This window comes from Oncorhynchus tshawytscha, linkage group LG05 (genome assembly GCF_018296145.1).
Source record: "Oncorhynchus tshawytscha isolate Ot180627B linkage group LG05, Otsh_v2.0, whole genome shotgun sequence".
Lineage (NCBI taxonomy): Eukaryota > Metazoa > Chordata > Actinopteri > Salmoniformes > Salmonidae > Oncorhynchus > Oncorhynchus tshawytscha.
In genome coordinates, this window is record NC_056433.1 from 46,367,386 (window position 1) to 46,379,273 (window position 11,888).

An 11,888-nucleotide genomic window follows, 5' to 3' on the forward strand; every position below is an offset into this window, starting at 1 on the left:
GGCCCCTGAAACACTCTAAGTTGCATGGATATGGGTCAGAAACGGTAATTCTAGTTTAAAAATTGACTACAAAGTGTAAATAGGATAATTTTGGTCATAAAGTAAGTCTTATCTAAAAGAGAGTTTGGAATATCAGTGTGTCACACTGAGTAAAATAATGTTGGGCTTGGATTACAATTATTTAATCAAATCATGCCCCCCTTTTCCAAGCTCCATGTACAAATCGGCCCTCCACCCACTTCACTTCCCTTTATTGAATGGGGCTCATCACCCCCAACATGTTCAAAGGACGACAGACTGAAAAGCCTCCACAGCCAAAGTTATATGGTTCGCACGCCCTGCTGACGGACCCAAGTATGCTGAATAGCTAGGTGGTTGGAGTTTGTCGGTCCCCAAGTCTGCACCAGTAACGCTAGGCCGGTGTGCAATGACTGGAATATAATGACCTCTCTGGTATAACTTAACTAACAACGTTAGATCATGTTTATGCTGGTTATGTAGGTAGCTAGCTATCTTTTGATAAAGCAATGCAGGCTAGCTAACATTAGTTAATGTTAGCATAGCTAGGTCATTATAACTTTGTTAGGTCGTAGCTTATACACGCTTATTGTGTATTGTCTAGATACTGCTGCAGGGCTCTACAGTGCAACCATTTACTCTTACTCTTAAATATTTTGCAGTGCAACCTGGGATTTTAATTTAGGAACACCAGTGCGCCTAGACAAATTAAGGATTCTAGCTTTAATAATACCTCAAATATTTTTTATTGTGCTCCTACATTTCTTTGTGTGTGCCTTTTCCAATTTAGGCGCACACGTCGCTCTATGTAAAAAAGGTCAGCATTAGAGCCATGGGCTATGTAATATTATAAACTGAGTGGTTTGAGCCCTGAATACTGTTTGACTGACAGGTGTGGTATATCAGATCGTATACCACAGGTATGACAAAACATTTATAATTACTGCTCTAATTACGTTGGTAACCAGTTTGTAACAGCAACAAGGCACCTCTGGGGTTTGTGTTATATGGCCAATATACTACGGCTAAGGGCTGTATCCAGCACTCCACTTTGCGTCATGGTATATTTGCCATATACCACACCCCCTGGGCCTTACTGCTTAATTATCATTGGATAATGCTAGCAAGGCAGGCTAGCTAACGTTAGCCTACAAGTCAAATTTGCAAGTTAGTTCATAGCTCATACAAGTGTATTCTGTATTGTCTAGGGCAAAACTAAACAATGGATGCAGCAATGGTGGTGGCTAACTCGTGTCTGAGTCTAGCTAATGCAGTGTTCACGTGTTAGTCGGAACTCGGAAATTTGCCATGTTCAACGAATCAGCAAGTCAGATATTTCCGAGTTTCTTAGTTCCGACTAGCATGTGAACTCGGCATAATACAGTGAATCTAATCCAATCTGGAGCTACAGTCTGTCTCCACCTGTAAAACATAGAATTAGGGTTTCCACTAGTTACCAGAGACAAAGTAAAAATTGGCTATAAGTATAAATGGATGAAAACAAAGGTCAATTTTAGTAGTGTGGCTAAGGTTAGGGTTGGGTTTAAAATCACATTTTAGGATAAATAAATAGTTGAAATAGGAGGGATTAATGACTTTGTGGCTGTGGAATTAGCTTTACCCGAGTTACTGCCCTGATGACACAAATGGCTTCATCAACAACGGTAATCTTGTAAAAGGTTGTATTAAAAAATACCCAGTACTGGATGTCATTTTGGTTGTGAAATGCATTATCAGAAAGCTTATTTTCTTTATAACAAAATGCACTTCACCACTTGGCTGTCTATTGTATCACCGTGTCACATGTCCTCCCAGTCAACACCACCTCGTAAAATGAGGAAGTACAATGTTTATAAAGATTGCCTGCTGCAGTTGTCCAAGTATGAAGCTGAACATGCAGCTCACTACATTCAATTCGATATAATTGAATAGCCCATTTCATTGAGTGTGTTATAAACTGGGCGATTTAGTAACTTACTTTGAAAGGATGGGGATTGGGTCTAAATAGTTGTTTGGTCGTCTAAATTAAGTGTACTTGTCTTTAACTGCCATTTCCCGAAGGTCAGACTCTTCCCACACGCCAACTAATTTCTCTCTGCTTAAAGAAGCATCTACATTCAACTACTTTCATGTGGTTATCCTTATATATACACAGACTTGCCCAGAGGGAATTGTTGATATGTTGTAAATGTTTTATTCTAGATTTAAAAATATATATATATTCACAAAAAATGCATTTCACATGCATGTCTTTAGTATATTACAGATAGAAATATGAAAACGTTTCAAAACCTAGCCTGGGGGTGGCCCCCATAGAATTAGGAATTAGAATACTAGAATAGCCACGAGCCTTCTTATGATGGAATTAAGGTCATCCATCTTGGTCAGAGAGTTGGTAAACCATGGTTTGTCAGTGCTGTGATAAGATACTGTAAAACATCTTGTGTAAAAATGAATTTGAAGAATTTATCTGCACTGTATGTTTGTTAGCTAGCTAGCCAGTTTTAGAGGAATGATTCCATTGATTTTTCAAATGAACTGACAACATTCCATTCAAACAATGCAGATGATAGGACTTTGACAAGTTGTAAATGCAACAAGTAGGCTACTGATATTTGATCATATAATAGCAGTCTCAGCTTTCCAAAAATATTAAATGTATGGTCTGTTTACATATATTTAGAAGCTATTTATAACAATAACCTATATAAATCTTGTAAACTGTATTTATGATTATATGACAATATTTGAGGTTGACAGTAACTATATTATACCATTTTTGATACATCACGTCTTTGTTTTATTTTCCTGCATAAGCAAAATCAGGATTATGCCTCTTCTGCCATTCATTCCAATTAGACTGGGTTGGATTTCTCCCTGACCAATATGGCTGCCATTTTCACTCCATTCTGGAACTTCGAGAGTTAATGAAAATCTTCCTCTGGATCTCAATGTTCGTCGCTGGTCTTCACTGACAGGATGTTGGTCGTGAGCAATGACCATATCTATGGTCGTGACAGAGGGAGCTGCGTTGACAAAGAATTAATGACAAAAGGAAATAATTTCAGCAGTTTTCTTTTTTTCCACCATCAGGCCTAAATGTCAGTAAAGCTTGTGAATATCTGACCTAGGCTAATTAGCCAATTTGCTAGAAAAAAAAATATCTTCCAAGCGGTCTCACACATATAGGATATATTTAGCCATTTAAATGTGTGTTTTGTTCACTAGAGGTCTACTGATAAAAGATTATTGATTTAATTGTGGCATGTCTTTGAGAACCCCATCATTTACCCTCAATCCCCTACTTTGAAAGAAGGGATCGAAACTGGCAGGCCTAAAGGACACATGTAGACTTAAAATAGCACCAAACATTGCGTCTCTGAGAATATTGGGTGTCTCACCTCCCGCTTTGACGGATGAACCTGCAGGCCGTCTTATCTCTGTCTGCAAGGTGGTCCTTTGAGCTTTACACCAAATTCAGCCAAGTCTCTCAAGGCATCCCTACGCGATCGATCCAATCCACTGCAAAAAATAACAAAGCAAGAGAGGATTAAAGGAGTCTGATAATTTATACGATTTACCTATTTTCCTCTTATGTGGGTCTATGTTTATTTAATTTAGGCTATAGGACTTTCATTGTATAGCCATGCAGCTAATCAGGCTGATGAGAATGATGATAATCATAAAAGTGATGTAGACTATACCCGGTAGGCTGTGCTGCTTCAATTGATATTGTTGATACAATTGATACTGTTGTTTGGTTTTTCATGCAAACCTATCTCGTGTGAATATTGAATACGCCTATTTGAATGGCCCATAAAACGGGGAGATAAATTGTGTTCCGAGTGTGGTCAAATGCATTAACATATGAGTTTGACCCAAATGACAAAGTATTAGACTACTTAATTATCATTGTTGCACAATATAAAACTATCGGAAATACATTCAGTAGCCCAATGGTATTAATTTTACATGTCGCATTCATTAATTCAAATGCATTCATCAAAAACTTGCGAATTCGCTGTTTATTAATTCTCCTTCATAAAATGTTAAAATATTAGTCAAAACAAATACATATGCCTAATGGTATTTTTCTCAAGTCAACATCCCAACTGATATGATTTAAATACGCTCCATTGCTCTTGAACTAAGACTTGGAGCATTTTACAAGGCATGCACCTGCTGTAATAAACATGGATTTGTATCCCTTAAAATCTCCCGTTATAGGTCTATGTCAGTGCATATCCATTCACAATATAAGGCAATAGTTTTTCCTCGCGCTTTCCCAAGATAAAAAGCCAAATAATAATGAATAATTTAATAAATAATGGTTTTAGGGGCTTATCGAATATGGAGTGGCCGCAACTGCGTGCCCTTATCTCTCCTCACCACATTGCGCCTGTGTTCCGCTCGCTCCCCATACTAAGTGGCGCACTGGACGTGATGTGGAATTATATAGACCTCACTTCCAGTTTCCACGCAGCACTTCAGTGAATCTAAAACATCAGACATGGATTACCCTCGACAAAATGGCTCCACACATAGGCTACTCGATCAACAACACTCCGGCTATGGTAAGGACAACACACCCAAATAGGCCTTATCAAGTCACATATGTTGTTGTCGATTTATGGCCATGTTATTGATAATGCGAATAGATAGTTGGAACATTGTTGATCATTGGCCGTTCCTATTTCGGGTTGACGTTTGTTTTCTCGGTGAAGTGGAACACATCAGTTAGCCTATCGAATTAGCATTCGTTTTATCCACCAATAAAATGGGATTGAACACGAAACATGGACAAATATTCGATATAGTCAAATATTTTTTCGTTTTGATAAAATGTCCTCAGTCTATCGACGCTTTCATTTAAATCAAACAAGACTAGCCTACACACTCAGGGAAATGCTAGCCGAGAGGCTAAGATTAATTTATGGGTGATCATTTTATTTTGCAACAATAAACAACAAATCTATTTTAAATATAAGTTAGCTATGCATTCGGCTATTATATCTCCATAGGCTATTGAAACAGAAAATGATGTAGCCTACCGCAATGTTTTTGTAAAAATGTGTGATGTCCTAGCGTACCTACACATTTTATAGAATGAAAAGGTTGGCGATGCACAACGTTCTGCGGACTGTGGCTCAATTAAGGTTCAAGCTTTCAAAGCCACAGTAGGCTCATAAATAAACGACGCAAAACGCACTCTTATTCCTTTTTCATTTTACGTGCCCTACAAGCTGTAGCCCAAAAACTATTCCCACAGTGGTGGTGAAAAAAACGACACCAGTTCCTTTTTCACATGACGTAAGAACTTTACTGAGGAGCAAGGATCTGATTATTTTGAAACTCAAATCATGAACACGCAACAAAGTAGGCTAAGAACAGAAAAAAATCTAATAAAAAACACGTGAAAAAAGACAAATCAATGAACGAAGAATTATGAAATCAATTGGAAAAACAGGCCCTCGAGTGACAGAGGTTATCATTCCACTTATATTAATGAGTATGTTATATAACGATAATGATACAGTGAAGGGCAATCAATTGTATTGATTTCCACGCAGAGATAACGCTTCCGTTTAACTGCACGACGTGCGTTGGACAGAAGCAATATTGGGAAATCGGGAATTTAGAACCAAGGCAAACTCTTTTAACAAAGAGGCAAACAAATAGGCCAACAATTGTAAACAACAACAACACAAATCACAAAGAAAGGCATTGGCTCTGATAATATCCTCTAAATTATTAGCCATGAAGGGATATGATTTTCCCATGTGATGGACCGCAAGAGTGCAGTCCGAACACTTCATTGGATTACAAGCCGTATTGACAAGGGAAGCAGTAGCGCAACAGTGCGTTCGTAGTTATAAACATTGACAGTATACGCACCCACCCTCAATGATGCAGAGAGAGCACCGGGCAGAATACACAGGTCTGCCTGTTGGTTGATGATTTGCCGCGCACGGGATTGACTGTAGGCCTACCATTTTAGATCTCTGGTTCATTCCAGTGACGCGCGTACTCTGCATTTTTGGTATTTTATTCGTTAGAATTTTTTTATTAATACATAAAAAGCATAAAAGCTTTCTTTTTTGCAGGTGACATCAAGGATTAATATCGGCGGATGAAAGAGATCGTTTCGATGCGGAGGCATCCGTCGATGGCATTAAGCAAATGCACTTTCACAATTTAAGATATATTTACGCACGGTCTAATCTATCAAATAACCGCGGAAATGATGGAAAAACTGAAACCAGAAGTTGGGCAGCTCAGTCCTATGGGCAAGGAATGCAAGTCTCCACATCACGACAGCATGACGACTTCCATAACAGGTCGTGTAAGTGGGGAGGGGTGCGAGGCTGGTGGTGAGACACAGGAAGCGGCGTCGGCGAACTCCGCTGAGAGGGATCGTGTCCCGGGGGAGCGCTGCAACGGGACTATCCTCTTTAATGCAGTTACCAAGGAAACCGCGTACCATAGCGAGCAAAAAAAGGAAGTGCCGGTGATCGAGTTGGCCAGAAGAGGAGGGCTCGTGGACATAAAAGCTAGGGAGCTGACGGCAGACGGCAATCACAGGATACAGACCACCGAGCTGTGCAGACCTCCTATTCAACTGCCACTGCCTTCCCGGGACCCGTTGTTAAGCGAAACTCGAATGGTGCAGTTGAGCCAACCTGGGTTCTCTCTACCTGCACGAGCGATGCTGTACAGTAACTTTGCTCAACCGCTCGCTACTATGAACAGGTAAGGCAAGCTATTCCTTTGGAAAATGTATATGTCATAATAATGTGATTTTTCATGGACAAGTTTGTGGCATGCGTCAGTACATGCACTGTTCATCTGTCATATTTTGATTGATGTAGCCTATTCTACTTTTAGGACTGAAATGTGCATCGCTATTTCCATTTTCAGAGTTTGTTTTCATGATCATCATCATATTATTATTATTATTATGACATAAAGTCTTTAATTTGGTATACATTCGGCCTAACTGTCATCATTTAATTCAACAAAATCACCAGAATAAAATAGTCGACATATAGCCAAAAATACACACTGGACAAAAACGAGTTGAATCAACATTGTTTCCACATAATTTCAACCAAAAATCGCGTTGAATCAACGTGGGACAACTCATTGAATTTGCAAAATGTAATCTTTTTTACCCAACCTTTAAACTAAATCCAGTGACATGGCGACATGTTTTGTTGATTTCACGTTAGTTGACATCTAAACCAAATATAATTCAAACCTAGATGTTGAACTGACATCTGTGGCCAGTGAATATAGGCCTATATATTTGTAGAGGGAATTTGTAATTTGACTAATTCACACTATCTTCCTGCAGTGGCTACGGTGGGGAGATGGAACAGTATGGCATGTATCCCAGCCATCGGATAAAACGTCGACCAGCGCCCTATGAGATTGAAATCAACGATGGTAATGGTAAGATCATATAGATTTTTTATACTTATACAAAATATATACATACACAAACACTACCATTCAAAAGTTTGGGGTCACTTAGAAATGTCCATGTTTTTGAAAATAAATAAATAAATTGTCCATTAAAATAACATCAAATTGATCAGAAATACAGGGTAGACAATTGTTAATGTTGTAAATGACTATTGTAGCTGGAAACAGCTGATTTTTAATGGAGTATCTACATAGGCGTACAGAGGCCCATTACCAGCAACCATCACTCCTGTGTTCCAATGGCTTTTGTTCCAGGTCAACTCTAACACATCTGATTCCTACATACTGCTGGTGTATGCATACAGTGTATAAATCAGACATGATCAGAATACCTATACTCCTCTCCCTCTCAGGCTCACAGCCCAAAATCGTGAGGCGGATATTCACCAACAGTCGTGAGCGCTGGCGCCAGCAGAATGTGAATGGTGCCTTCGCTGACCTCCGCCAGCTCATCCCCACCCACCCGCCCGACAAGAAGCTCTCCAAGAACGAGATCCTCCGACTGGCCATGAAGTACATAAACTTCCTGGCCAAGCTCCTGGACGACCAGGAAGGTGTGTTGGAGGCCGGCGACAGCGGTGGTATTGTGGGGGCGCGGACCCACGAGGCCCGAGGGGAGGGCCTGGTCCGGGAAGAGCTCCTCCAGGGAATGCTGTCGCCCAGCAACTCCAGTTGCGGGAGTCTTCTGGACGGGGACGGTAGTCCCGACAGCTACACCGATGACCAGGATTTGTCTATAGGGTCCCGAAGGCCCACCTCCAGAGGCCTCCATCACTCAGGACTCCACACTGACGAACAAAACCAGAGATGACGCTACGTTTTCTTTATGGGGAGAAGAACAGAGAATGTGAGATGGAGGAGCTTGGCAATTTTCTACCAACCTGGAGTGAATGGGCATCAATAGGATGGTTCCGATGGCGATACATTTCGTGCTGTGTACAAATTTGATCTTTCTCTAATTCCTGTTTCCCTCAATGGCCCTGTCTGTCGTTGGCTTTTCCAGAGGTGGGTATGTTCTCTGGTGGAACATAAAGGCTTTGTCCCAACTGCTGTTGTAAGCAGGTGATGGAATGGAAGTCATGACAGACCTAAAATGTAACTCAGAACATAATATCGAAAAACAATTAAGGGCATTTCCAAAAACAGCATGAATCTCATAATGGTACCTTTTCTTGCCTGAGATCAAAGTTTGTTTAGGTACAGTGTTTGACTCTTTCAATGACAATGAGAATTTTGTTCTTAAGTACTATGGACTGTACTAAATTTAAGTGATTTGTTTTCATCTTAGAGCCCTCTAATGTCAGTTCTTTTGTTCTTTTAGTAACTCAAATTTGGAGTTATCAAATAATAGTATTTCGACCTGATTTCCAGTAACATTTTTCTTGAACACCACGTCATAAGTTGGTGGATAGCACAGTTTATCCCCGAACACACAGTTTTGCAGTGAGATAAGTGATAATTGTTTTTAAAAAGTGGGAGATCTGTGTTGCTGTCAATGTTAATGTTGGGAGAACAACAAAACGTTTGAAAGTGTACTTGTTAATGTGATATTCACATAAACCATATGGTTAAAATATTTACCATACAACATTTAATTGAGGTCAAATTGTTGCCATTTTTGGATGGAATAATATGGATAGCATATTAGTATGACATGCACATGACACAGACGCGCACCACACACACACACACGAGGGCATGATGCCTGTCCAATAATAGAACAAAATAACAATATAATATCTCTGTATCTTGCAACGTAAGAGGTACAAATGTACATAAAAACAGACCTGTACATTTGTATTGAACAATGAAACGTGCCATTTCTGCACTGCTTCTTTCATTGTGACCATGGTACATTGAGTTGATAATGTTTTCACATTCACTTCTTAAATTTCTCTTTCATTCATAACATTAATCAAGTGTTTTACCACTGTATTTAACATTATGTACGTCTGCTATTTCAGCAGACTATTGAGTAACCAGAAATGGTACCTTTACGTCTTCGATGTGTTAAACAAAAAAAGGGATATTCTTTTTTTAGGTGATATTTAGTAAGAAAAAAAACTGTTGGTTAAGGTGATTATGGAGACATCTATAAATATATTCAATGTTATATCTCAAATTTTATATACCACAAAATAAAAATGAGGGGAAACATATACTGTTACGCTCATCTTGTATTCAAATTTTTATGTAATATTTCTTAATCATCAATTAAAGATGTGAGTCTATAGAAATGACAGTAATACAGTACAGTGTACAACTCCCATCACCAGTAGATGCTTCCAGTTTTTTAAAGGTAGACTGTCTGTATATGCAGTAGGTTGTAATCAAAGACATGTTGATATTGCCATGGCAGGTACAATCCAAGTCCAATAATTCAATTTGTTTTATTTATTTCAAAGTTTAATCAAATAGAGATAAAAAGAATGACGATGACATTTAATTAAGGGAATTTCGGGGGGATTTTAGAAATGGACCCCAACCCCTGTAACTGTCCATAAAAAAAATGCCATGAGAATTTCAACACATTTTTAGGGCAGTTCCCAGCTTTTCAAATTCCCATCCCTAAATATGACCATCATAATTGAATAATCGATCCACAGACAGTCCCCACAATCGATCTGGAGCGACGCCTCTTAGATGAGATGCAATGGGTCCAATGTAGTCTCCATGTTCCCACCATATGAATTGAACACGATTGTTATTATCCCCGTATTAGATTGAGGTAGTGCTAGAGATATTGGCCAGTTTGAGCTAGAAGGTATTTGAGGGGGCACTGGGGAACAGTATGTCATGATTACAACTATGATGAGCGGAGAGTTGGAGCTGATGACAGATAAGGATCAGAGCCAATTAAAAAGCTGTCAGCAGAGACCGTGAGGTTAGGTTACTGGTCCCTTAGCGAATGAAGGGGTGCGTGTGAAACACCGGCACATCACCAGTTCCCACCTCAGTCTATGCTACGTTTCACACTCAACAGTTTTCCCGTGTGTATCAAGAATGGTCCACCATCCAAAGGACATCCAGCCAACTTGACACAACTGTGGGAAGTATTGTTCACCGTGGGCCAGCATGCCTGTGGAACGTTTGACACCTTGTAGTCCATGCCCCGACAAATTAAGACTGTTCTGAGGGCAACGCAAGGGGGTGCAACTCAATATTAGGAATATTTGTACAATATTTGAAAGCGACTAGTCAAATATCATTAGTTATCAGCTTAATTCAACTGCAGGGGTGCAACTCAAGATTAGGAAGGTGTTCCTAATGTTTTGTACACGCATTCATAAAAATGATCTTTGTTAGCTTATTCAATAAGTAGGACTTCATTCACCTCATACTGCACACTAAAAACCCAGATTAATACTGGTCCTCTACTTAAATGCACTTTCAATAAATGGGGAAGACACATGTCAGTTGAAGGCATTCAGTTGTACAACTTACTAGATATCCCCCTTTCCCAATGGAGATTTTCCATTGAAATAAAAAAATGTTTTTGTCCAGGACTAGGTTTAATCTGTGTCCAGGGAACCGGCCGTAAAGAAAGTAATGACAAACACACAGTGAGGGAGAGGTATTACATCAGCAGTGTATTTACAGCAATTGTGAACACAACATTAGCCTGACTTGAGGTGGCGTGAAGGACTGGAATGTGTCCCTCTGTGAAACGCCATGGAAGGTAAAGGGAGAATTTGGTGAGAGGGAGGCTTCAGTGATTATTCAGTATTGTTTCTGTGAAAGGCTGTCTATAGAGAGGCTGTTCCCTTAGGGACACCTCAAGGACTTGTTATTGTGAGGTTTAATGCGGCTACATTAGGTGCAACCCCACTTTCCGGGACACAACAAACACAGGTCTATATATAGTGTATTTTACAGGTTTATGAAATGAAAGTTGTTTCACTGTGAAAGTTGGCTATGCAGTATGTTATGCAGCTGTGTAAAAAAGTGTAGTGAAGACTTTCAAGCATGGTAACTACACACACACACACACACACACACACACACACACACACACACACAGAGATCCAACAATATTAAAAAAAGTGTAGTGAAGACTTTCAAGCATGGTAAACACACACACACACACACACACACACACACACACACACACACACACACACACACACACACACCGAGAGAGATCCAACAATATTAAAAAGTGTAGTGAAGACTTTCAAGCATGGTAAACACACACACACACACACACACACACACACACACACACACACACACACACACACACAGAGAGATCCAACAATATTTTAAAAAGTGAAGACTTTCAAGCATGGTAACTACACACACACACACACACAGAGAGATCCAACAATATTAATTACAGATCTGTTCAACACTAAAGTATCTACCAATTATGTACTGCTTTTTAA

General features: G+C 39.6%; 1 protein-coding gene and 1 long non-coding RNA gene across 2 annotated transcripts; one reads left to right on the top strand and one right to left on the bottom strand.

Annotated features, from left to right (window-relative positions):
* Positions 1–2,220: 2,220 nt before the first annotated feature.
* Positions 2,221–4,497, bottom strand: LOC112250668. The gene is made up of 3 exons (XR_002953563.2): positions 4,408–4,497; positions 3,420–3,540; positions 2,221–3,044 (listed from the first exon to the last, which is right to left on the bottom strand). It is a non-coding gene; the product is annotated as an uncharacterized LOC112250668 (long non-coding RNA).
* Positions 4,459–9,683, top strand: tal1 (T-cell acute lymphocytic leukemia 1). The gene is made up of 4 exons (XM_024421010.2): positions 4,459–4,592; positions 6,123–6,768; positions 7,373–7,470; positions 7,857–9,683. Exons 2-4 carry the CDS (start codon positions 6,260–6,262, stop codon positions 8,312–8,314), a joined length of 1,065 nt encoding a protein of 354 aa, XP_024276778.2. The 5' UTR covers positions 4,459–4,592; positions 6,123–6,259; the 3' UTR covers positions 8,315–9,683.
* Positions 9,684–11,888: the final 2,205 nt, after the last annotated feature.